Source organism: Chenopodium quinoa, unplaced genomic scaffold, assembly GCF_001683475.1.
Source record: "Chenopodium quinoa cultivar QQ74 unplaced genomic scaffold, ASM168347v1, whole genome shotgun sequence".
Classification (NCBI taxonomy): Eukaryota; Viridiplantae; Streptophyta; class Magnoliopsida; order Caryophyllales; family Amaranthaceae; genus Chenopodium; species Chenopodium quinoa.
This window is the reverse complement of record NW_018744991.1, coordinates 2,996,984-3,022,998: the sequence shown is the minus strand read 5'-3', so window position 1 is coordinate 3,022,998 and position 26,015 is coordinate 2,996,984. Positions and strand designations below refer to the sequence as shown.

The 26,015-nt window shown below is 32.3% G+C and overlaps 3 protein-coding genes across 12 annotated transcripts; 1 reads left to right on the top strand and 2 right to left on the bottom strand.

Moving 5' to 3' along the window:
* Positions 1 to 1,144: 1,144 nt before the first annotated feature.
* On the bottom strand, positions 1,145 to 10,257 carry LOC110706993 (protein DEK-like). The gene is made up of 12 exons (XM_021885008.1): positions 10,102 to 10,257; positions 8,818 to 9,697; positions 8,690 to 8,723; positions 6,725 to 6,804; positions 5,195 to 5,254; positions 4,376 to 4,486; positions 3,881 to 3,961; positions 3,706 to 3,774; positions 3,029 to 3,509; positions 2,460 to 2,572; positions 1,927 to 1,957; positions 1,145 to 1,728 (listed from the first exon to the last, which is right to left on the bottom strand). Exons 2-12 carry the CDS (start codon positions 9,610 to 9,612, stop codon positions 1,562 to 1,564), a joined length of 2,022 nt encoding a protein of 673 aa, XP_021740700.1. The 5' UTR covers positions 9,613 to 9,697; positions 10,102 to 10,257; the 3' UTR covers positions 1,145 to 1,561.
* A 6,994-nt stretch (positions 10,258 to 17,251) lies between these two features.
* Positions 17,252 to 17,596, bottom strand: LOC110706791. The gene has a single exon (XM_021884742.1). It carries the CDS (start codon positions 17,594 to 17,596, stop codon positions 17,252 to 17,254), a length of 345 nt encoding a protein of 114 aa, XP_021740434.1.
* Positions 17,597 to 17,987: 391 nt separating this feature from the next.
* LOC110706990 lies at positions 17,988 to 24,189 on the top strand. 10 transcript variants are annotated; one of them, XR_002508416.1, is made up of 6 exons: positions 18,005 to 18,364; positions 19,228 to 19,273; positions 19,812 to 19,864; positions 21,683 to 21,836; positions 23,053 to 23,272; positions 23,882 to 24,189. XR_002508416.1 is itself a non-coding variant. In XM_021885003.1 (5 exons), the coding sequence occupies exons 1-4, from the start codon at positions 18,274 to 18,276 to the stop codon at positions 21,745 to 21,747; spliced, it is 267 nt and encodes an 88-aa protein (XP_021740695.1). In that variant the 5' UTR covers positions 18,008 to 18,273; the 3' UTR covers positions 21,748 to 21,836; positions 22,563 to 23,041. The 10 variants fall into 10 exon arrangements, 8 of the variants coding, with proteins under 8 accessions (XP_021740699.1, XP_021740695.1, XP_021740696.1 ...); XR_002508415.1 differs by lacking the exon at positions 23,053 to 23,272 and having other exon boundaries at positions 18,026 to 18,191; positions 18,273 to 18,364; XM_021885003.1 differs by lacking the exons at positions 23,053 to 23,272; positions 23,882 to 24,189 and adding an exon at positions 22,563 to 23,041 and having other exon boundaries at positions 18,008 to 18,364; positions 19,800 to 19,864.
* The last annotated feature ends 1,826 nt before the right edge of the window (positions 24,190 to 26,015 follow it).

Genomic DNA, 26,015 nt, shown 5'->3' with positions numbered 1-26,015 from the left:
AAACTTTGATTTTGACAGTCGATGGTATCCTATGACTCACTTTGCCAACGTGATTATGATACTCGCATCTTTCCATTGCTATTGTTGTTTCTTGCCATTGCAAGTTATCTTGTACAATTGATTGCTATGTGCTATGGAGTAATTCTCAAGTAGTTTGTTGCCGATATAACTACCATGATGATAAACGCACACTTCTTTTCGTTTTATCATAGTATTAAGCTCTTTTAAACATGTGTCATATTATCTCAATCCTTCATTAATACGAACATGTATGGTATAAATTCATCACGTACTTATCCTAGTAGTTATGGTCTTGATACGTGTTTGTCTTCTAGAGCTATTCATGGAATGAACAACTCACTAAGATCGTCCCATCCAGCCAATTAAAAGGGCATTCCTGGATAGCAATTTTTTTTTTTTTAAAAAAAAATAATAAAATAAATATTTGTCCAGCCTTACCTCTTCTGTTCTTCATTAGAAATATGCAATTACTAAATACATTACTAGGTTTCAAAAAAAAAAAAAAAAAAAAAAAACATTACTAAATCAGGTTTATAAATAAATAAATAAATTGAATAGCATAGTTTGGGTTTTTGTTCTTTAAATTTAATAAGAATTTACCTTGTCCTTATAAGAATGCAATTTATTTTCCCAAATAATATCAGTCGATTCCCAAATAATTTATTTTCCCAAAAAATTTATTTTCCCAAAAAATTTATTTTCCCAAAAAAAAAAAAAAAACAAAAAAAGGGTTAATTTTGATTGCCAAAAAAATTACAAAGTAGTTAGTTACCACTTCATTATTTATTTCTCAGCACTCGGTTGATTTGTTTCCAAAAAAACAAATTGATCGATAGCGATACAAATGCTTCACTCGACATGGCTTATCTTCACGTCAACATCTCAGGTCATCCACAGTGTTGATCCAAGTGGAAAACACAAGGGGAAGGAAAATTAAGTAAAATCAACCTCAAGATCCCCACCTACGGTTGCCATCCTAGTTAACATTTTTTTCCTTCATGCATGCCAACAACTAACTACCACCACATAACCCATTTATTCAGAGAATTGAGATGACAAGAAACATCATACAGTAGAAGAAACTAGTATGAAATCAGAAATCTAAGACTTTTAAGTCAAAAAATAGTAAAAGAAAGGCCTCTTTCTCAACCCAAGTTGAAAAATGATCAAAAAAGATCTACCCTTTTTGTCCACAAAAGTTGATTTAATTTAGAAAAGCTCAAAAGTAAAAGACCTAACAATTTCTTAAATTTGTATATTACAACCTGCATCCTGCAGCAGCATGAGCATCAACTGTTCTTAGTACTCAGCAGCATGAGCATCAACTGTTCTAGTACTATCGCTAGCAAAAGACTAGTTTGTTTGCCAGAATATTATAAATAACTATCGATAGATTACAGCTACTTGTACAGACTAACAGCAAGGCCCGATACTAAAGCAAAGTTAATACTATCTAAATTTCTTTAACCCGGGGCAGAAACGAAGGTATGAACAGATGATCACATATATTTTACCACTTGTTCTGCTGCTGAGTCACAAATCAGACCTCCACCTCTTTGCTAGCAGGCTGGGCTTCGGTCTTTTCAGCAACCACCTCATCTCCCTCTTCCTCATCATCAGCTTCATCAGCTAGTTTTGTAAGCTCGTCTTGTATCATAAGCTTGATCAATGACTTTCTGGATGTGAGATCAGTGCTGAATTGCTTGGCTGCAGGGAAAGAAGAAAGTTAGTGACTGGCTAGCCGCAGATGCTATCAAAAATCTGAGAAGACCATCATGTTAGTAGGCCATATTTTCAATATCAACATTCGTAAGATATTGTAGACTACACCATATCTTACGAATTAGTGATTTTGATATTGTAGTCTACAATTTGTAGAAAACCAGATTTAAAGAGAAATCTTACCAAGTTGCTTCAGAATATCAGTGAAGGTTGCCTGTAGATAATAAATAAACATATCAGTGAGGAAAGTGAAAGGCATAAGCTCCAAGTGTTGCAAGGCACGTGTTATATATAACTACCACAAACATGAAACTGCAAGCAGAAAAAATGAGATATACAGAAACAACAAATCCCAGTGTGACCATTGCACAAGCCATCAAAAGGCCCAAAAAAGCGATGATAAACAATACCCGTGCAGAAATAATATAATTTGTACAATTCAGGCAGAATAGTAAGTACCACCTCAGCTAGTATGTCCAGCTTAGCTTAGAGGTAAGGGTTAGCATAAGCTTATCACCCCAAGTCTCATATAGCATGGTGATGGAAGTGTAGTCATTTAAGAGCAAGACAGAACAAGTTAACTAGAACTTAAAGTCAATTAACACCAAATGCACGTAAGTGTAGAGCAACAATGAGCCATGGATGGTCCATGAAACACTCAGAAATCTTTTTTAACAGTGACAGACATGGACACATTATAAACACTCAATTCTTACCGTATTAAAGTCAACTTGTTTTAGAATGTCACATATTGCATTCCTTAGTTCATCATCACTTGGCTTTGATTTGTCTTCTTTGGATTTCTCCTTCCCTTTCACAGCCTTTTTACCTTCAAAATAACAAAGCAAACTCAGTTAAAGATTTTATTCAGGATTTGACACACAACCTTAGCAACCATACTTGATAATGTACAATTTCAACCTGACAACAATTAGACAGATATCAATATTAAATCCGAATCAAACCCATAGCCTAGTACAGTAGTATTTTAGCAGTAAATGCTACAAGAATTGCAACTTAACATGATTTATTTCAAAAGAACTCTGCAAGTTATTACTCACAAATTCACAATTATATTCCTCCCCCCCCCCCCCCCCCCCCCCCCCCCCTCTTAATTCCAAACAGAATCAATTTCAGAAGCAGCTTTTGCTGGAGAATAAACCAAGCCGATTAATAATGTTCGATATAAAATAAGCATGACAGTAAAGGTGGAGCATTTTCAGAGCATCCGGATAGATATCATGTGGTGCTTAAGTTGGACGGATGTTCAAAGCTTTAAACTTACCAGGTTTTTCCTTAGCAGCAGATTTCTTTGGAGCTGGAGACTTCTCTGTCTTCGGCTCTTCCTTCTTCTTCTTCCTTGAGAACACCTTAGGGCTTGATTCCTTGCTCCCAATAACCTTGGTTGTGTTTGACGATGATTTTCTTGGTGTTCCTTTAGGCACTGACCTAGCTTTCTTAGGAGTGACAACTATTTTGCTAGCAGCTTTTCCTGAAGATTCTACACTTGGAGTCTTTTTCTTGTTTTCCTGTTTTGCTTTTCCTGAACTTGCTTTCTCCTTTGGTGTATCTTCTCCAGAGTCATCTTCAGACATGTCCTTTTTCTCTTCACCCTCAGACTGCTCAGATTTCTCATCCTCAGATTTCTCTGCAATTCCATTCTCCTTCTTCCCTTCCTCATTTTCTTCCTCATCCGCAGACTCATCATCAGACTCTGAAGTCTTTTTTTCTTCTTTTTTAGAAGCATCGCCAGCCTTCTTCCGGCTCTGCAACCATAATGGCCAACAAAAAAAAGGAAACAAAATTAATAAACACAGGATGCAAACAATGTAAATGACGTATATATTTAACTCATCCATCTTAATGACGATACAAAAGATTACAGAAGTACAATGATTTGGAGACCAAGTATAAATTCTAGGAGCATTTGAAATATGGCAGATAGAGAAGGGGGATCCGAACCTTGGAAGAGCCCTTAGGTGATGTTGATTTAGATCCACTTTTTGTGGCAGACCTCTTGCGCTTCTTGCCCTAAAACAGCAAAATAGCATACAAACAGCAGTGGTAATTGAAATGTCATATAAGCAGCTTTACACATTGCAATGACAGATTCACTTCCAATATTATAGTTACAAACCTGATCTTGCTCCGCTAGTAAAACTGTAGTAGTAGCATGAGGAGAAACCAAAAAGTCAAGCAGCTTGGAAACAACGTCTTCCTGTACAATACTTTGGACACTTAGTATCACAATTCAAACATTCAAGATTATTTCTACAAAAAGCTCAATCCAAATAGCTATACATGAAAAAATGTTCAAAAATAATACAAGTACATAGATTAGCAAAATCATGCTGAACAAGACAAAAGTATATTCCAATAGGCTTTTACTTTCAAATGCTGCCTTGTCAGCTAAAGTACATGTGCATGCTAGACTTCATAATCAGAAGATTGAAATACCACTGTTAAAAAGGTTTTTTTTTAAAGGAGAAAGGTAGGTAATATCAAGAAAACCCATTTCACTTCGCATTAACCATAGATGACTGTCAGAAACTTACGATCTAATTATAAATGCGCCTAAGTTAAAGGGCAAGTGGCATGGCAATGATAATACAAAGAAACTTAATTGACATACCTTTCTGATGGTGGCTTTAGTAACTGGTATGTCAAGCACATCACAGAAGTCCAGCAATTTCTCTTTGACAATCTTGTCAAACTTTTCCTTGACTTTCAGCCTCTGCTTCTCCTGCAATTAGATTAATAAACTTAAGACAAACTTTCCCTCCACAAGTAAATTAACTTTAAGCAGCAGTAATAGACAAAGGAGTGCTAAGAAACTTAGGTGTGCCTTTCCTTAATTAAATTCAAAGTCAGGAGCAGCAGTAACAAGAACATTAAAGACATCATACAACCCTGCTTCAATTAACGTTGTTGAACAAGGTCAAGGGGCACACACACAACCATCTGTGACACTTGTCTTTTCCCTGATAAAGTGCTCTTTTATTCCCATAATTATTAATGACAGATCACTTAGACTGCAGACTTAAGCAGCTCATAGATTTCCTAGATTTCCATAAACTGGACTACTCTTTCTAGATGATGCCTATGATACTAATATTATTTCTTGCCCACAATGTCTGACTATCAGACATCCAATCCATTTTAATCTTAAACATTATGTTTTTTAATGCAACACATAAATCAGCAAGCAAACAAGCCACACAAGGCTAATTGGTAACAAAAAGGGACAGCTCTTTTATATATCAGAATAAAGGTCACTATTACAAAAGAACTGAACAATGAGCTGCAGATAAAACTTATAAATCAACGACAAAAACACGCAGAAAAATTAAGACACAGAAGCTTGGACATCTAGTTCTTCAAAACTGATTTAGATAATGAAAAAGTATGTTCACACGTGCAGGGCCCTGCACAAAAAAAAAATGTGAATTACCTCATTATCATGCCAGACAAAACCTGAAAACCGCGATACGTTGCGTTTAAATTCACCTGCCTGCAAGAGAAAAAAAAAAAAGTTAATTAGAATAATGTCCAATCCCCAATCAATCTTCCAATGAAACATTTTATTAAGGTGAACAATACATTTTGTTGAAGCACATCATTAAGTTAATCCACGGCTCCCAGAGAGTACAACATTAAATAAATTAAAGTGACTCATTAATTAGTAGACAATACATCCTCCCCTTTATAAATGCGTCTATATTTGTCATCTTGCTGTTAATCCTTACCATTTATAGTATAGAATCTTGGTTCACACCTTTACCAAACAGATAGATCTCATCTCCAAAACCAGCATCAAGTCACCAACCCATCCAAAAACAAGATTATTTTTAAAAGAAAGAATGGAAGATTTAAAGATCATGTGATTCAGGGAGGAAAGAATGTTCACCACACTAATAAAAATTAGATATGCAGCAAAAATATAAAATTTATCATTTGATGTATGCAAGTAGAAGTATGAAAAAATTTAATTCTAAAAACCGAAAAGGCGAAAACATGATCATTTCAGAGTGAAACCCTAAACACTCAGTTTACATACAAGATCAATTCTTAAAATCCAAATATTCCAAATCAGAGTGCATGAGTTTTCACATCTCCAGGAAAATTCTAATTTGATATGACAAATCCATATTGCTAATTAACTAAACAGACTGTACTACTATCAAGACTTCAACAGTGTAAAGGGTCAATCAAAACCAAATTGACAGTTATTTAATGCAGGTCTAGGAAATACATACAATGTTTAGAGCTTCAATCTTATAGATTGTCAGTGTTTGGAAAGATGAACCGACTGCAAAGGTTTAACATAAAGATAGCAAAAAAAAGTCCGCCGTCATCTTAATATTTTCTTTGTATGTACCCGGTTTAATGACTTCAAAGTTCAAATCATTATTGCTATGCAAGTAAGCAATGATACTTTATCAAATTATATTTCTTTTGTAATATACAAGTAAATGATGAAATATATGATGTTGATAGAATTCTTGACCTTCCAGCTACAGATTTCAAAATATGTTGGAAGTTGAATAAAAGCTACTATTAGCAATTTAGCATTACATTCATTCAAGCATGTCATGTTTTACATTAACAATTGTTTGCACTTTACGCTTATAATTTGACTGCAAGTTTCTCTTATTATAAATTTACCTACCCTTTTGGAAATAAAGATTTGGTTTCGTGTTACTATATCTTAATAGCATGAGAAAATTTCACGATCAAAGTTCAATCTCAAACAGCGGAAGTGACAATCAATATGTTACACAGAGGGAACATATTCTTAGCTAATTATCATTACCTCCCAAAGCATGTACACTATCTATTGAATAAGTTACTAAGACAAACATATATAAATCAATTACTAATAAGGAATTTTGAATCCAAATGAATTCCACAACAAAGATGGAGCAAATAATTGTGCCACAACAAAAAGAGATTTTGCCAGTAAAGAGCTGCAAATACACACCTTCCCTCTTCTTCCAAACAGAATCATATGTAGCATCTTAAAGGTTTCATCACCCTTTTTCCTGGAAAGCTTGTATGCAACTGCAATGCAAAAGGAACATCAGAAGAAGGGGGGAAATTATACTTTTGAACCAAACACCATACAACACCATACATTAGCAAGAATTTAATTTATTCAGAAGAGCAGTGGACATGATTATAAAGCCAGAGAACCCTAGAGATAGATTTGAGATAATCCATCTAAGAAACACTTGCTTCAAATAAGATGAAAATCCCTAATGATAAGAAGCACATCATACATGAAACTAGGCAACCCACATTATCAGATTTTATATATGAAATTTGAGAGAGGACTATTACTTGAGCATGTTTCGCTACACTGTGGAAGGTTCGGAAACATTATTTTACTGTTTTTTGCATCAAATAGAAAAAAAAATAATAAAATAAAATTATCAGGTGGAGGGGTCCATGACTCCAAGCTAGATTGAACCGGTAACCTCACATCTTGTTTCACTCATCCAACTATTCATTTCAACAATAGAGAGCGATAAATGAACTTCATCCGTTTAAACACTCCCACGAGAGAATCATAAATGAACTCACAAAGTTACAAATTAGTAAACAAATCTCTCATTGATAGGATATTTCTCTATGACTGTATCTCTTATTAAGGGAAGCGTTAGTTGGTTGAGTGAGTTCATCAAACAGAAAATCACTTCATTTGAAAGAATGCCCACATCTAAGCATAGCAAGAATAAGATTTTTCGTGTTGTAACAATTTATATACCATTTACATTCAACAACAAACTCAAATGATATTACATAATGAAAAGAGTTTATCAACACTTTGACATGAAGCATTTTTACACAAGTTAACATGAGAGCATTGTTAATATTAGATTTTACAAAAAAAAAAAAAAAAAAAAAAAAAAGCGGACATGACAGGGGAGGTTCAATGTTACACAAAAAAGTCTTCATAATAAGACAGATACTAATGCAGCAAAAAAAGTTAACAACAATAATCAAGACTCTCCGACCAGTCACCTCACATCTCCAGGTTCAAGTTGAGGCCTGACAGTGGCATGAGGTTTTCCAGCCTGGAGTTTGCTCTAGATTAGAATTTGTGAACCAAGTCCATAGCAAGATGCAGAACAGCAATGTACATATACTAATACAATTTACAATCACAAAAATTGTTGCAAAGAGATACACTTATACAATCACACGGCAATCTGCTGCAAAAGATAATAATTTATCCCACCATGCATAAGTTTTGTTCCAGCCAAATACACAGTTCCATCTTACTACCTACTTTCCTCAGTAAAAGTGACAATACTTCTTTCTCTATGCCACAAACAGGAAAAACTAGAAACTGCTAACTGGTTGAATCATTTCTAGCCACAGTTAAACTAATTCATGTATCATCATCTTACATACAATCATTCAAACAAATTCAATAATACCTATAAACACATATAATAAGTCCAATTGATTAAATGCCATAGTCCCAGCATTTTGAGCCAGAAAGCAAAAAAGCCAAGATAATAAATGAAAATACAAATCACAGCAATCCATTCATAGTCTTTAAATGGTAAGATGGATGTTCAAATCATGCTTTAAGTAAATGAAAATTACACAACAGAATCATAGAACCATTCAAGAGATAAAGTTCAAAGCTAAAACCAAAAGGGAAATTAACTATTGGTCAGCAACCAAATCCAAACAACACAGTTATTGAATACGAGTACTTTTTATTTTTAAAAAATAATTAAGAATTTCTCTCTTCAAAAGGAGTATTAATGTATTATTACTATCAGATTTTATTTTATTTTTACACAAGAATAAGACGATTTAAAAAATTTTAAATATAAAATGCACAACCAGCCAATGTTAAGCAATAATGCATATGTAATAAAAAGATTTCAAGTAAATCAGATCAAAATGGGTAGGGTAAGGAGCTACATACCGTTAGGAATTTCTTTCAGTGGGGTGCCGCGACCCTGCAATATTATCAAGCAAAAATGAGAACTAAATTCCAGGGAATATAGAGTTTAAAAAACTACCAGAAGGGATAGGGAATTATGCAAACAGCACCTTCTCGATGTGAAATTCCCTAGAGTTATCTTTCTCGATTGTCGCAACCAACCTTTCTACAGATTTTCGTTCACGTACCGGGCGATCAATAGTTGGAGTTCTCGGCTCCAACTCCTTTTGGACTACTTTCTTTTTCTTATCTGCACCCTTATCCTCAGCACCCTTTCCCCGGCTACGCTTCTTTGAGGATTTCTCCTCCTTGTTCCCCTTTTCCTCCTCATCTTCCTTAATTTTCTCATCTTCTTCTTCCTTTTCACTACCTTTCACCTCTTCTTTATCATTTTCTTCATGATCCTTTTCCTCTCCACTCTCCATTGCCTCTTCTTTACCCTCTACCTTTTCGCCGTCATTCTCTTTCTCCTCATCCATCTTCTCTTCTGAACCCTTAACTTTTTTTCCAGCAACCTCATCTTTCTCTTCCAAATCCTCATTTTTCTCAGTCATTTCAACGTCCTTCTCAATTTCATTAGAGCTCTTTTCTTCCTTAGCCTCAGTTTTAGGTTCTTCTTTACCCTCCTCTTCTTCAGCTTTTTTCTCTCCCTTAGGCTCTTTGCCTTCCTCTACTTTGGCCTCCTCTTCTTTAGGCTCTTTGCCTTCATCCACCTTCTCTACCGCCTTCACCTCATCAACTGCTTTCTCCTCAGCTTTACCGTCATTCTCGTCTTTCTTATCTTCTTCCATATCTTTGACTCCGTTTTCTTTTTCCCCCACCACAGTTCCAGCCTCCTTCACCGGAGACTTGGTCCCATTCATAACGGTCTCCATGACTTCCGACTTCGCATCCTCCTCCCCCATTATCAAATCCCACAGTCAACTAAATTAAAGCTTCTTTCTTTCAGCAGAAAACAAACGAATTTCACCCTCAACAACTTCCTAAACCCTGAAAACCAAGAATTTTCAACAAATATCAAATTTTGCACATCATAAAACCTGCATAACACATAATCAGATCATAAACACACACAAATTCCAAAACTTACACCACAAAGACACCAATTCACCAATTTCTCCACCAAACCAACAAGAACAGATCCACAAACAACTCAAATCAACCCCAAACACAACCAAAATCACAGCAAAATTAAATCTCACAAGCTAAATGCACGAAATTCAACCCAAATCAAACGCAAAAACCAATCAAATTGACACTCATCACCAAAACCCTAGGCTGACAAAACGCGACCTTTTACAATCATAATTACAGCAAAAAACACAAAATCAATGACAAATAACAACTGAAAATCAACAAATCGAATGAAAACTACAAGAAAATTGACAACTTACAGTGAATTTTGATGTAAAAAGTAGTGAATCAGAGCTTCGAAACGAACTAGTTCGACGACTCTCTCACTCCACTCTCTTTCTCTCACCTATTTTTGTGTTTCTCTCTCCTCTTACAACAAATAACGTGAATTTAAGAGAGAAAAAAAAGAGGGAAGTGAAAAATAAAAAGGGACAATTTTTATTTTCTTTGCTTAGTCAACACTTGGCATCTTCATCCTTTGGAACTCCTCTTTATATAATGGGGGTATAAATAAATTGGAACATTCGATTTATTTTATCGCAAGTAGTATTTATCTTTCTCGGATTTAAAAACCGGATTTTAGTTAGGTTTTAATGTTTTGGATGACCTAAAATGATCGATTGAATTCTTATTCTTGTCACCTTTCTTTTTCGAGAATCTCTAACTTGTATCTCGTTATAACGAGTTAGTAACTTTTTGTAATAATAGAGGTTGTTTATGTCGTTATTTGGAAAGAAATTTATCTTTATACTGATAACGGCAAGAAACAAATATTAGATTTGACTCATGATTAAATTGTTTGGATAGCGGTTTATTTTAGCGAGATAATGAAGTGGGTTCTCTTAAAAGAGTTTATTTCTTTATTAATGCTTAGTGAAATGGTGAAGATCGATGTTCGGATCTAGATATATTTGCAGTTTAAAAGGAAGCGGTGTTGATTACATCTTCTCACCTTATTGCTTATACGGAAATATGGAAGATCAAATAATTGAAAAATAAACTACTTCGTACTACATAATTACAAGTAGTTTATTTATCCGGCTTTATTCAGTTTAGTTCATCAATATAATTAACATTATTTACTCATTATTTGGTGTCGTATGCGTTGCTATTATTGTTCTTTCAATTATCTTTTTGAGGTTTTTTTTCAATAATAAAATTAGATTAAAAATCTTATATGCATGCATGATTTATTGTATTTTTCTGTAATGTCAAACACATTATTTGGATACACGAAGAAACAAAAATATTGAAAAAAACATATAATAATAATAATAATATAATTATATCATAGCAGTCAATTCAATTTTTCGAAGATTACCAGCATATAATCTTTTACAATAATATCAATAGGCAAGTAAAATAAATTATTTCATTAAGGCCCTATTCACTTCACCTTATTTTTTTGCTGAAATGAAATTATTTTTACTGAACTAAAATTATTTTTGCTAAATTTAAATTACTTTTACTGAACTGAAATTATTTTTGCTGAACTGAAATTATTTTTTACTAATTCTCGATTATATTTCTTCTTTATAGTTACTGATTTTTACTGTACTGAAATTATTTTTACCAACTGAAATTGCCTTTATTAAAATGAATTTATTTTTATTGAACACAACTTGTTTTTACTGAATTAAAATTACTTTTGCTGAATTTTTTTTCCCCCTTAATGTGAAGTGAATAGGGCCAAATTGGATTATACTTTTTCAATTCAATAACATATGAGCTCCTAATTCTAACATCAACATACACAGATATATGTCTTGATTCATACTTGTGCACTTGCGACTTGCAAGGATAAATAAGGGTAAAATTGAGACAGTATAATTTTATTTAACATACACAGTTGAGTTAATTCCTTAACTGTAATTCCCTTGTTGCATTTTCCTTATTGCCCTTATCCATGATTAAGAATTCCTTAATTGATGACAATAATTTTGAAGAGTTAGTGTCAAATTTTATCTTTCCATTTATGATTGATTTGCTAATGATTTTTTCTATTTTAATTGTAATGAATCAATCATTTAATGCTTTAATTGTAAATCCTGATATCATTTTCATTATTTCATATTCCATAAATTATAATTCCTTATTTGAGGACAATTGTTTGAAAATTTAATGCCAAATTTCATCTTTCCAACTATGATATATTTGTCTATAATTATTTTCTCTTTCAATTGTAATTATATAGTTCTTTGAATGTAGGTCCCTAATTACATTCTCATTATACTATTGTCATATTCCTTAATTCATAAATTCTAAATCCTGATGCATTTTCATTATTTCATATTCCATAAATTATCATTCCTTATTTGATGACAAATATTTGAAAATTTAATGCCAAATTTTATCTTTCCAACTATGATAGATTCACCAATAATTACTTTCTTTTTCAATTGTAATTATGTAGTTCTTTGAATGTAGGTCCCTAATTGCATTCTCATTATACTATTGTCATATTACTCTAAATCCTGATTGTATTTTCATTATTTCATATTACATAAATTACATTTCCTTATTTGATGACAATTATTTAAAAATTTAATGCCAAATTTTATCTTTCCAACTATGATAGATTTGCCTATAACTATTTTCTTTTTCAATTGTAATTATATAGTTCTTTGAATGTAGGTCCCTAATTGCATTCTCATTATATTATTGTCATATTACTCTAAATCCTGATTGCATTTTCATTATTTCATATTACATAAATTACAATTCCTTTTTTGAAGACAATTATTTGAAACTTTAATGCCAAATTTTATCTTTCCAACTATGATAGATTTGCCTATAGTTATATTCTCTTTCAATTGTAATTATATAGTTCTTTGAATGTAGGTACCTAATTGCATTCTCATTATACTATTGTCATATTCCTTAATTCATAAATTCTAAATCCTGATTGCATTTTCATTATTTCATATTCCATAAATTATAATTCCTTATTTGATGACAATTATTTGAAAATTTAATGCCAAATTTTATCTTTCCAACTATGATAGCTTTGCCAATAATTATTTTCTTTTTCAATTGTAATTACATAGTTCTTTGAATGTAGGTCCCTAATTGCATTCTCATTATACTATTGTCATATTACTCTAAATCCTGATTGCATTTTCATTATTTCATATTACATAAATTATAATTCCTTTTTGATGATAATTATTTGAAAATTTAATGCCAAATTTTATCTTTCCAACTATGATATATTTGCCTATAATTATTTTCTTTTTCAATTGTAATTATATAGCTCTTTGAAGGTAGGTACCTAATTGTATTCTCATCATACTATTGTCATATTCCTTAATTCATAAATTCTTAATTGATGTCAATTATTTGAATAATTAATGCCAAATTGTATATTTCCAATTGTGATTGATTTATCAAGTAAGTTTCCAATTCACTTGTTATTATAATCATTCATTTAATATTTATTGTAATTCCCTATGCATTTTCATTACTGTCATAATTTCATGATTTATAATTCCTAATTTGAAAATTTTACATCAAATTTTATCTTTCCAACTGTGATAGATTTGCCTATGATTATTTTCTATTTCAATTGTCATATTCCTTAATCAATAAATTCTTAATTACTGATGCCAATTATTTGAATAATTAATGCCAAATTGTGTATTTCCAATTGTGATTGATTTATCAATGATAGATTCCATTATACTTGTTATTGTAATTAACCAATTAAATTTTATTGATTTATCAATGATAGATTCCATTTCCCTAAGTATATTATCATTATTGTCATAATTCCATGTATATATGATTTGTAAATAAAAAATATTTGAACAATCAATTCCAAATTTTAACTTTCCAATTTTGATTGATTTGCAAATTATTACTTTTATACTTTTATTACAACTATAATAAACCATTATTTTGATTGACAGTAATGAAGTGGTGAATGTGTCCATGACATTAACCATTGTCATAAGCTAATGTGTGACAGTCAATGGGAAGTTAGAGTAGTTCAATCTTGTTCTATGATACAAATTCCTAATTCCTCCATGCTGCCAGGTCTACTAGACTGCCCTCGTTGTCTTCCAGTCGAAGTGACAAGCACTGTGAGACTATATCGTCGGCCATTTGCCGAAAGGAAATAAATTAAACCCTTCTTTGAGAGAGTTTTAGGAGGAGTTCGACCCTATTCTTTTGAGCTACCTGCTCTACTTTCCACTGCTCTGCTTTGCTATGTCCTACTTTGTTCTGCTGAAATCTACTCTGGTACTGCAGTGTGTGGAAGTCATGCTCTGCTTTACTGAAATATGCTTTGCTCTGCCCTCCTCTACTCAGAAGCTCAAAAGAACAGGGACTTACATTTAGACAATTCTACTAGTATAAAGATACCTTTATAAAAAAATAGTAAAGAAAAAACTAATCTTATAAAAAAGAGAAGGTATTGAGTGTGGCAAGTCGCACCAAACAATAATTCGTGCGTCAAGTATATATGAAATGCAATATTTTATATAGGATAAGTATTATTTGATAGAGGATATGTGCAACTTGTTGATGGATATGTATTATTTGATAGAGGATACGTACAATTTTTTGTAGGATTTATATTAGGAAAATTTGTGAGGAAGGTCCTTTTAAGTAGACCTTTTTGTGATAAAGGCCCTTTTATAAAAAAAGATGGCACAAAAGGTCTTTATATCATGTTTAGGTTGTGAGGAGGGTCCTTTGACCATTTTCTGACGTTGACTTTTTTATTTTCCGGCAAAAAAAAGTCACATCTAAGTTCCCTTTTTTTCTCCCTTCTCTTTTCCCTCGTTTTTCCTTTTTTTCCCCTACTAAACCCTAATTTCTGAAAATAATTAACACTAAAAATTCAATTTTAATCCCATAAATTAAAATTGAAGGCTATTCAAAGTAATTCAAGGCTAATCCTCCCCCACAATGAGAGAAAACAGGGAAAAAAAGGAACTTAATAAGTTACGTGCTTTACATGCAATTTTTTTTGGCCGGAAATTAAAAAAGTCAACGTCGGAAAATGGTCAAAGGACCCTCCTTACAACCCAAACATGTTATAAAGACCTTTTGTGCCACCTTTTTTTATAAAATGGCCTTTGTCACAAAAAGGTCTACTTAAAAGGACATTTTTCACAAATTTTCCTATATATTATTATATTGTGAATATGTACAATTTATCTTTGATATATAGAAGATACATACAATTTGTTAGAGGATATGGTGTAGCTAGTATTTGGTGGAGAATATGTCTTAGTTTATAGAGAATATGTACATTTTATTAAAAGATATATAGTATTTGATGGAGGATATATCGTATTTGATGGGGGATATGTACAACTTGTTGGAGGATATGTATTACTTAATAGAGGATACGTAAAGTTTGTTGGCGGATATATTTTATTTGATAAAGGATATGTACAATATGTTGTCTTACTTGTTGCTTTTGTTGGCTGATTTCATGATCCTTTTGTTAGTCGATATGCTTCATTTGTTAGCTAATATGTTCAATCTGTTTGCTGATATTTATCTTTTTTTGTTGGCTGATATGTTCCTTTTGTTGGCTGATATTTATCTTTTGTTGGCTGATATGCTTCATTTGTTCGCTGATATGTTGCTTTTGTTGGCTGATATACATCATATCACATCATGTTATAGAGGATATCATCCAACTTATTGTAGATGATATAATCTAGGCAATATAACTCCTTTATTTAATAAAGATAATTAAAAGGTCAATAATGGAGGAACCATAATTGAAGATCTCGTACCAAGCTCGTGATTATAACATAACATGCTCATTTTTCAAACAAAATACATGCATTTGTTATCAAAACGCCCACAATTCAACATACAACCATATAGGACAATCAATTTCAACAATTATACATCACCCAAGAAAGCCAAAAATCGATTTTTTGGGCCTTTTTCGAAATATTCGAGAATCTCAAGCAATCATCAAGCCAATTCTAGCATAATCATGAACAAATATAATCAACAATCAACGAGCTTCTCGCCGTCGACGATACCACTGCCAATAACAACGCTGCGGATGGGAGCGATCATTGGTATAAAGTAAAAACCCGCTGGACTGACGAAACATTTGGTCAGGCTCGAGTGCTGGACTTACGCAATAGTTTGTGTATAAAAAATTACTTTGTAATATTATGAAAATATACATTTAGACAATTTTATAAAAAAATCTCACATGTATATTTTATTAATATAAGTTACATAAACTAATCAAAGTAATCTATTGTACAGTCAATTTTGCAACACTTCACCACAATCCTCCAAATCTCCCATACTTAAATTCTATATATATTAAAAAAAAAGGATGAATACCCATCTCATCAATATTTTTCTTAAATTATTTTCAAGGGACTTCAATAACTACTCGTACCAATATTTCAGTTTGTGTTGTTTTCTTTCACGTATGATATATTCTGCTCTAGTTTACACAATTCCTTAGACTAGGGGTGCTAATCGAGCGAGTCAAATCACGATTTGAGGGGTGCTCGACTTGACTAAAAAACTTTTTACTTGTGCTTGCTAAAGTTTCGAGCCAATAAAACCTACTCGACTTGTGCTCGTTAAAATTTAGAGTCAAGTCGAGTAGCTAGCTCACGATCTACTCATTACAATTTTGGTCCTTCTACAATTATAGGCCTTTATTTTTTTTTTCACTTAATAAAATTTTCTTTTTATTTATTTATTATTGAAGATTTACTCTTCTTTTATGATTATATTAATTTACTCTTATTAAGTGTCAAATCCTTAAACCTTATAAAAATGCAAAAGTTTTAACTGTAGCTTATGAATAGTACCCGTTGGTGCTATTACAGAGATGTCCTTGAATTCATTGAATTGCCGATTTTGCCCTTTATTGTTTTGTTTCTTTGGTGGCCTGGCTGTCGCCAGCTGTCTTCTCTCTCTTAACTCTTAAGAGCATTTTTATTGGTGAACCCAAATAAATGGTTCATGGGTCACTATCACCATTTCTCTCTCATCCACATCAACCCAACAAACCATTTACAATATTCACTCTTAACAATGAACACTAAACAATGGTTCATCATCAATACTCCCTACCCCACCTTATTTTATTTTTGTAAATATAATTTTTTTTGTTTCATAATTATAATTTATTAACCCGATGTCAATGTAATTAATTGACGTATTTAATATTTTAATCGTGATTACTAATTAAGAAATTATCGTATTTTTTTATCAGCTTTTTAAAAAACTAATTCTTGTGATTAATATTTTTTAAACAACAACGCAGCTACTTTTAATTAACAAAAAAAAGAGGTACAAATCGTGATTACAGTTCTACAACTATAATCTAGTACATTTTATTTTTTAAAAAAAACAACTACACATCGTTTTGTAAGATGTCCTTAGGGATAACCATTTGTTGTAAACCTAGTTGCCTAAGTTTTCGTTGTTACCAAATTTATTCCATATATGTTCGACCAAGTCGTTTTTTAGCTGCAAATGAGTCTGTTGATCCTCAATCTCTGTTCTACGAGACAAGTATAAGCCGATATCCACAATACGATCAGTACGGTACTCGGTAGTGTCCTCATTAGCGTTGCCTCCAGCATTCATAAACTCATTGGTATTAACGTTATTTTGATACGTCTCTCGTTCATCTTCAACGATCATATTATGTATTATGATGCAGACGAGCATGATATTGTGGAGTATGTCGGTATCCCACGCCAAAGACGGCTTTTTAATAATGGCAAAACGAGCTTGAAGGATCATATTTTGACCCAAATTTTTTTTCTTCTTTCTATTTGTTTTGGGGTTGGTATTAGCATCCATAATTATAATTTATATTTGGAAAAAATAAAAATTTAATAATAATAATAATAACGACAATAATAATAAAAATAATAATAATAACGATAATAATAATAAAGGAAATAATAATAATAACGATAATAATAATAAAAATGATAATAATAACGATGATGATAATAATAATAATAATAATAATAATATTAATAATAATAATATTGGTAATTATAGATGGGATTTTTGAAGAGAAAAATATAGTAGAAAGAAATGGATTTTCAAAGTTGAAGAAAGTATAGCAATATGGGTGTCTATTTATAGAGGGGAAAAAAATAAAATAAAAATGAGTGGGGCCCACAATCCATAAATTCGTCCAAATCCTTGCAGCAGATCCCACAACCATTCACTATGAACAATTATAGAGATCACCATTAAGCCACCCATTCACTTGTTCACTCATTGTGAACTATTTTTTTGTTCACCCTTAAGGCTGCCCTAAGGCTTCTTCCTTCTCCTCTCGGCGCTCCCACTCTCTATCTCCTCCATTGGAGCAGTTTCTGAGGTACAAAACAAAAGAATTTATGATTTATTTTTTGTTTATTTCTTTTGTTCATCTATTCGATTAGATTTTTCCTCTTATAAGAATGGAGGCGGGAACAGCAGCAGCGAAACCAATAATCAATGTCGCTGCCATTTGCGGCTCCTTTCCATACAACATAGACCTCCTCCGAGCAGGTACTTTCTCTCTCCCCTTCCTCCTCCACAATCAAATTTTAAGACCCAAACTTTGTTCAGAATCAATACAAACAATGGAAATCAATTACATGGGTATTTCGTCATTGCCGATAATTATGTTAGAATTCAAAGTATATAATTATAACAATTAATAGATTATCATATTAATGTTAAATTAAATGTTTAAAATTATGAAGCATTTGTGATGAACCATATATCAATATATAGCTAGAACTGCCGATAATACCAGTAACAAATAATTTAACATACAATCCCAAGTATTGTGTGTATAAAATTAAACAACCTTTTTATTTTAATTGTTTTGGTATGAAAAACTTTAATTCAGGTTTGGGACCCTCATTCCAAAACTCTTATTACCAAACTGCAGATTAATATGTTCCTGTTGTTTTCGAATGTTTTTGGTTGAATCTTTGTGGGTGTATTTGTGCGAAATCGTTTCTTTTTTAATAGGAGTTTATTTGATCGATTTGTTTTCGATTTTTTGGTTTTATTTATTCTATTGTTTTTCGATATTTTAAGGGTTTATTTGTTCTATTTATTTTCATTTTTTGGGTTGAATTTTAGTGCTTCTTCGATTGTGTGGTGGTTTTTTTTGGGTTGAATTTGATTGATTTATGTTTTTTGGGTTGATTTTTTATATTGTTAGTAGCATTATTGTCTGATTTGTAACAGAATTGTTGATCTCCAGGTACAATTCTATCTCCCCTTTCTCTTTCTTGTTCAAATTGGTTCAATTTTCATCTAACCTTTAATATGAATGTCTTTTTTTTTTTTTTTTTTTTTTTTTTTTTTTTTTTTTTTTTCTCATCCTCCAGTTTCTCTGTTTTTTTTTTCTAAAATAGGCGGAAGGAGTAAGACGGAGCAAGGTTTGGTGGATTCGAGTTTGAGGTGAAGACACTCAGACATTATTGCATGGTCGATTTGTTTTTAATTTCTAGAATGTAATGATTTATTTATGATTTGTGCTGTGATTTGTGTGTTATTGTTATGTTTGTTTGTGTTTTGTGGAATTGATGGAATTTTAATTTGATTGATTGAGAAACAAGCTCAGTTGATGTTAGGCTACTTTTTTTTGTCAAATATGAAGTGGTACATTTGAACGATTGTACCATTATTGTTAAATTCGGTTTGAAATTTATTTATTTTGTGTTCTTTTGTATGAGTGATGTATGAGTAATTGTTTAATGAAGATTGGGTGGGATTCATTGTTTCTTCCTTTAAGGTTGTGTTCATTTCCCTTTTTTTCGTTGTGTTTCTTGTACCTTGATTATGAGCGGTGCTTTAATTTCTATATATGCAGAAATGGAGGGTGAAAAATTATTTCAGAAATTATGGGGTGGTTTTGATTCAATCTATAACCCTTATAAAAATGCAAGACGAAACTAATGTAGTTTATGTGGTGGTTCATTTGTGGGCTTTACTGCAGTTTTCGATTGAATTTGATATCAAATGGCTCTTACATAGCAACTTGCTACAAAGGTATCTCTTCATTGTTCATTCTCATGGTTTCCTCTATTTAGTTCGTCTGTACATTGGGAACTTTTCAATTCAATCTGATGAAATTTCAGGCTTTTCCATATTTTAGTTCCGTTCATAAATTTAGGGGTTTTCTCGATTCAATTATGGTCATTTTAAAATTGGAGCTTTTCCGAATTAATTTAATTAGTTCAAATATTTGGGGTGGTTTAAGCATTCTAAAGCTATTTCTTATGTTAGGATATCTGTAATGATTTTCTTATCTGTGTTGTGATTTATGTGTTGTTGTTGATGTTTGTTTCTGTTTTGTGGAATTGATGGAATTTTAATTTGATTGATTGAGATCTGGAATGGTTCTACTAAAGGGCTACTTTTCAACCTCCGAACAGGTGCCATTATTTTTTTAGCTTCCTTTGTTTTTGTTGTCACATTAGATGAGATGAAACACTCCATATTTTGAAATTTGGAAATTCTGTTTTTCATTGGAAGGTAAATATATCATGCCACCTAATGCTGCTAACCTGATCATTTATAAGAATGTAAAATCATGTTTATGTGACAAGCCTAATGGTGGCCAATAAGATCAGAACCGTTTAAATGATCAGTAGAGTAGTATTGTACCATTGGCTTTAATAAAATCGTCACTATTCCTTAGGTTAAAATTTTACTCTTCCTTGTCATCAAAAAATAATAAATTGTTACTCTTCTAATTTAAAATGAGGTCAATTTACTTCTTTTTGTTGTGTTACAAACACACTACTTAATATTCCTTTCTTATGGAGGAGGAGAGGAACTTCTGATGCAGAATTTGCTCCGCATCATTTTTAAACTTTAACTTAATACAAGGAATTAAATATATTAACATGGGTAAATCCTGTATCGTGTAGGCAAACATTTTAAAGAAATGTCGTGACCATGGAATGGGCCCTGTAGGTTTCTATGAGCCTTGTTTTCGTGAGGGAGGGAAGTTGCATTTGAGCATGATGTGTTTTGGTCAGTTTTGGGATCCTGATGCCAGCAAATATGTAAAAAATCGACCAATTGATCAAGCAAAACCACCGTCACTTCCACATGAATTTCTAATGTTAGTTGAAAGAGCCATCAATGACTCTCACTCTCTTATAGATAAACAGTCTGAGGCAAATAATGTAGAAGACATTCTTCTCCCAGTTGTAAATTATTATACACAAACTGGACAGCTCGGTTTACATCAGGCTCGTAATTCGAAAGTTTTATCTGATTTTTCTTGTATTGAAATTACATGGCTTAGCTTTCAGTGTGACAATTAACACTTTCATGTTGAAGAAACATCTGGACAACTCTTCTATAATACCTATTAGAAATTGTCTTACTGTTGCTATGATCTTTTTTGTTTGCTTGCTTGTTCGTTTGCTGTCAAATGGGATCTTGTTAATTCTTAGAAACAAGTAAATGATCTCCAAAATTGAAGTTAATGGGCATTGTATCACACAATAAAGAACATCTTTTGAAGTTTGGTAAAAAAAAAACTCCAACTTCTTTACTCATAGTCTCTAATAAGTAATGACCACCTAATCTCCCAAAAGGTAGAATAAAATTAGGAAATTGGTGTTTGCTGACTTGCTTTATGCTCTATAGCCTCTATACTACAGGGCCAAAGTGTCTGTCAGCTTAATAAGTTAAGGAACTAACACCTTAATAGGTTAAGAGTAAGTTGCCTATCTGGAAATTAACTTGGCTTTTTTGTTCTACAATTATACGATTCTATATTCTATAATGTCAAGCAAAGTGAAGCTCTAGGACCTCATTGCCTTGATTGATACATTCATCTGCTTGTTTCAGGACAAGGATTAGAGTCGGGAGAGTCTTGGGAAAGGAATACCTATTGTGTCTTTCTCCATTGGTGACTCTGCAGAATTTTTATATGGTGATCAGGCAGATGCTGAAAAGGCTGATAAGATTAAATTAGAATCTGGAGATGTTCTAATATTCGGAGGTAAATCAAGACGTATTTTTCATGGTGTCTCTGCAATTTTTTTGTGAAGTTTGAAGTGTTTTTAGTGGATTGGTAAGTGAATTAGTGAGAGTTTTGAGTGGTTATTTACATATGGATGGAGAAGTCAATAATTGTTGGTAATGCTTAAGTTAGGGTTTATTTTGCACTGTTGTTGTTATATTCGGTTTCAAATTTTCTTAATGTTGTGTTCTTATGTTGAATCTACTTGTAAAAATGGCCAGGGAAGTTTATATTTGGTTTTTTTTTATATACTTCAGAGCTTTCTCTAACCCCCCACTAAAGCAAAATAACTTTCCTCTCCATTGAAGTAACTTGAAAGGTAATTTGGTTATTTCCCGATCCGACGTCCAAGTATAGTTCTTTTTGCTTTCTCTCTCTTGTTCTAATTGGTTCAATGTTCATCTCTTCGTTTAGATTTTTCCTTTTATTTGAATGTTAGACTGATTAAATTTTTGTTCATTTCTGGGTTTTTATGCAGTTGGATTTTCTGGGTTTTTATTTATTTATTTAATATTGATTCTGAATTTAATTCAGCTTTACTAGGTGTTTTTGTGTTTAAAGCTTGATGCTAATATCATTGGAGGAACTTAGTTATAAAAAGGCATGCCTTTTTATTGGCAGAAGTGAATAAGTTAGTTTTTTGTAATTAGTTTGATAGAAGTAGAATATCATATTGCTAAAAGTTTTCTATTTGATTTGGTATAGGATCTTCACTAATTAAAAGGAGATTATGCCAGTTTTCCAGTCAATGTGATCTTCATGGATTAAAATTGACATACCAATGAAACTCAACATTCTATATTTTTTCACACAATTAACATGGTTGGTTGACTTGGGAGGTTTAAAAAATATCTCTAATTAATGGATTATGTTTAGTATCTGCCTGAGATTGCTGTGCTATTATTATTGTATGGACGAGGTCGTGGTGAAAGTAAGATAAAGCTCTAAAACGTTCAATGTGATGGCAAAACCATTTGCTTGTATCTTATACTCGATGTAGTATAGTTGTATATAGCCTATATTATTTGCTTGAATCTTATACTCAATGTAGTATAGTTGTATATAGCCTAAAATGTTCAATGTAATGTCAGACTTTATGAACTATTCAGAACTCCAAGTCCTAAGCTTAATTAAACCCTTTAGCTGTGTATTGTTTCTTATTTGGGTGGTGGATTGTCCGTTTGTTATTGAACAGGAAGTTTGTTATTGCCTGATTGACCGGATAAGTTTTGAGATGCTACCTACATTACATCCTTGGAGTTGATATTGATGATACAATGTAGTTATATCATCACCCCTTCTCTGTGGATAGCCAAAAGGCAAGGCTTGCACTTGAAGAGAATCAAATTGATTATACATTTATTACATGGATGCATCATTCTTCATTCTGTCATGCTGTCATGTTTAAATACAAGGTAGGAAAGTATTTTTGGATATATTTAGTTAATCAGAAGTATATATTCATAGCTTCAAAGATATGAAAAGAGGAACATGGTTAAGTAGAATGTCTTCATGGCATTGAGAGTCGCATGAAACCTATTCTTGGTTGAGTTAATGCATGCATCACCAAGTTAAATGGGCTTGCAAATGAGCATCATTGGTCTTTGATTTTGGTACTTTGACCAGATTAGGTAGGGCTAGGCCAGCAGACCTTGGTTGCATATTATGACAACCATCATTTCTTGGATGAATTTATATCATACCTTTGTGATGATTTTATTCAGCCTATATATATATATATATGCACTTATCTGTGTTTGACGACTTTTTTTCTATTTGTATATGGTATATTTTGGTAATTCAAACTTATTAGAATATAGAGCATCATAATATTATCTGAAAGTTTAGATGGATTGGTTATTGGCTCTTTGATTTCATTCTACACGGGATGAATGAAATCATGAAGAACTTTATTGTCTTAATATTTGTTCTCTCTTCCCCCCCCCCTCTCTCTCTCTCTCTCTCTATCTATCTCTATTTTGTATGCCTGGTAAGGTCTTAAACTTACTTTTTCATGATTACAGAAACAAAAGGTTGAGGACAAATTAAAGGTTCTTTTGGAGACTGTCCCTGTACACAAAGAAAGTGGCGGATATATATTTGTTGCAAGCTTTGAAATAAGCCTCAAGGAGCAAACAGGAAAGATAAGTTTCTTAGATCCAATAGGGTTGAAATATACCCCATATACAAAGTTATTATAAATAAGAGTGACAATTTTGTAATCATTAACTAATTACTACAGTCATTAACAATAGTATGAATTTTGGAATCATTCAAAATTGGCTCAGTTTGATTACAATGAGACTTATTTAATTAAGCACTAATTTAGGTACTGCTTCCTCTATCTCATACTTCCTCCGTTTCTATTTAGTTGACGCGTTTTATTTAGGCACATGTATTAAGGAGAGGAGAGAGAGTGAGAGAGAATGAAAAATCAAGTGGGGTAGCTTGTAAATGCAAGGTAAAAAAGTTACCCCAAAAGGAAACGTGTCAACTAAAAAAAACTTCCTAAAAAGGAATATGTGTCAACTAAAAAGAAACGGAGGTAGTATTACAAAGTCTGCATTCTTTTTTAGGGAAGGCAAAATTAAAAACCTATTTCAATACTTTTGACAATATTACCTTTTTTTTATGAGTTACCTTTTTTTTTTTTTTTGGTACTAATAATGTCTTTTGATATCAATCCCAATAGTTTGTTCCTCCCTCCTTATAACACCTTTCTATTACCACGTTTGCCAACGCATGTTTTTACGATTAATATCTCTAATTAAATTAGCATCATTGCAAAATTATAAAAAGTGGATATTAATACAATATACATTAAAATGATTCAAACAAGATCTCACATGAATATTTTTTATCGTATTTATAAACCACAAAAGCGAATCAAAGTGTGTTGTGTGAATACTGTAAAAGTCAAACGGTGCCAACTAAAAAAAACGAAGGATGTAATTCCCAACTAAATTCTCTCTCTCTCTCTCTCTCTCTCTCTCTCTCTCTCTAACTCCAAATTACACATGTATACTCATTCCTCAATAATAAATTTAAGGAATCTACAACCTACTTAATTCACATGAAAAAACTCAAAGAAGATTTGTTTAGTTTGAGTACTACCAGAGTTACATGTTTAATTAACTAACTATATTCAAAGTCAACATACTATTATTGAAACCTATAGAAGCTCTTTTGTAAAACTATAAAAGAACAAATTATTAATATTAAATAAGAAACAGTCTTGAGGATAATTATTAGGTGAACATAACTTAAAATTATCATAAATTTAATGTAATAAACATGTATCAAAAGCGTTTTTATTACTTAATACATAACATTGCACCAATTAATTACCACCATTTTAATGAATTCGACTCACATTTACTAAACAACAATATAATTTGAAAAATCTTACGAGAAAAATTGACAAGAATAGAGCTACAAATTTATGACTACAAAATTGAGTGGGAGAGACTCGAGAGAGGAGAGGAAGAGAGATATAAAGGAATAAATAGGAGGAGAGGGATCGAAAAAAGTAGGGCGGATAGAAAAGGAAGCTATAGGTCGAGAGAGGAAAAAAAAGGGAGGGAGCCAAGAGTGAAAATGGCAGGAAAAAAGGAAGAGAAGGATCGTGAGAGAAAAAAAGTCTAGGAGAAAGAGAAAGAATGAATAGATATATAGAGAAGGCAACATAGAGAGAGAGAGACATAAAGGTGCTACGAAAGAGAGAGAAGACAAGGTCACAAGAGGGGGGGGGGAGAGGGCCTCAGAGAGAAAGCTGCTATGAAAAGAGAGAAAAAGTTGTTTAAAAGGGAAAGAGAAAAGGCACCCCATGAGCTAAAAGTAAAGGGCATGTCGAAGGATAGACAGAGAAGGGCTAGGAGAGAGGAACCAAGAGATGGGGGAGAGGAGCCAAGTGATGAGAAAAATGATCTAGGATGAGAGAGAGAGAGAGAGAGAGGCCAAAAGAAAGAGGGAGATAAATAGAAGTTGAAAGAGATAGAAGGCTTAGGTGAAAACGAAAGAAAGATAGATGTTGGGGGAAAAGGAGAGCGATAAAGTACAATCTATAGTTTTAAATGCCTTTTTTTTAGAATGGAACAAGGACAAGAAGGATTAGGGCAGAAGAAATAGATAGATAAAGAGTTTGGGCCATCAATAAAG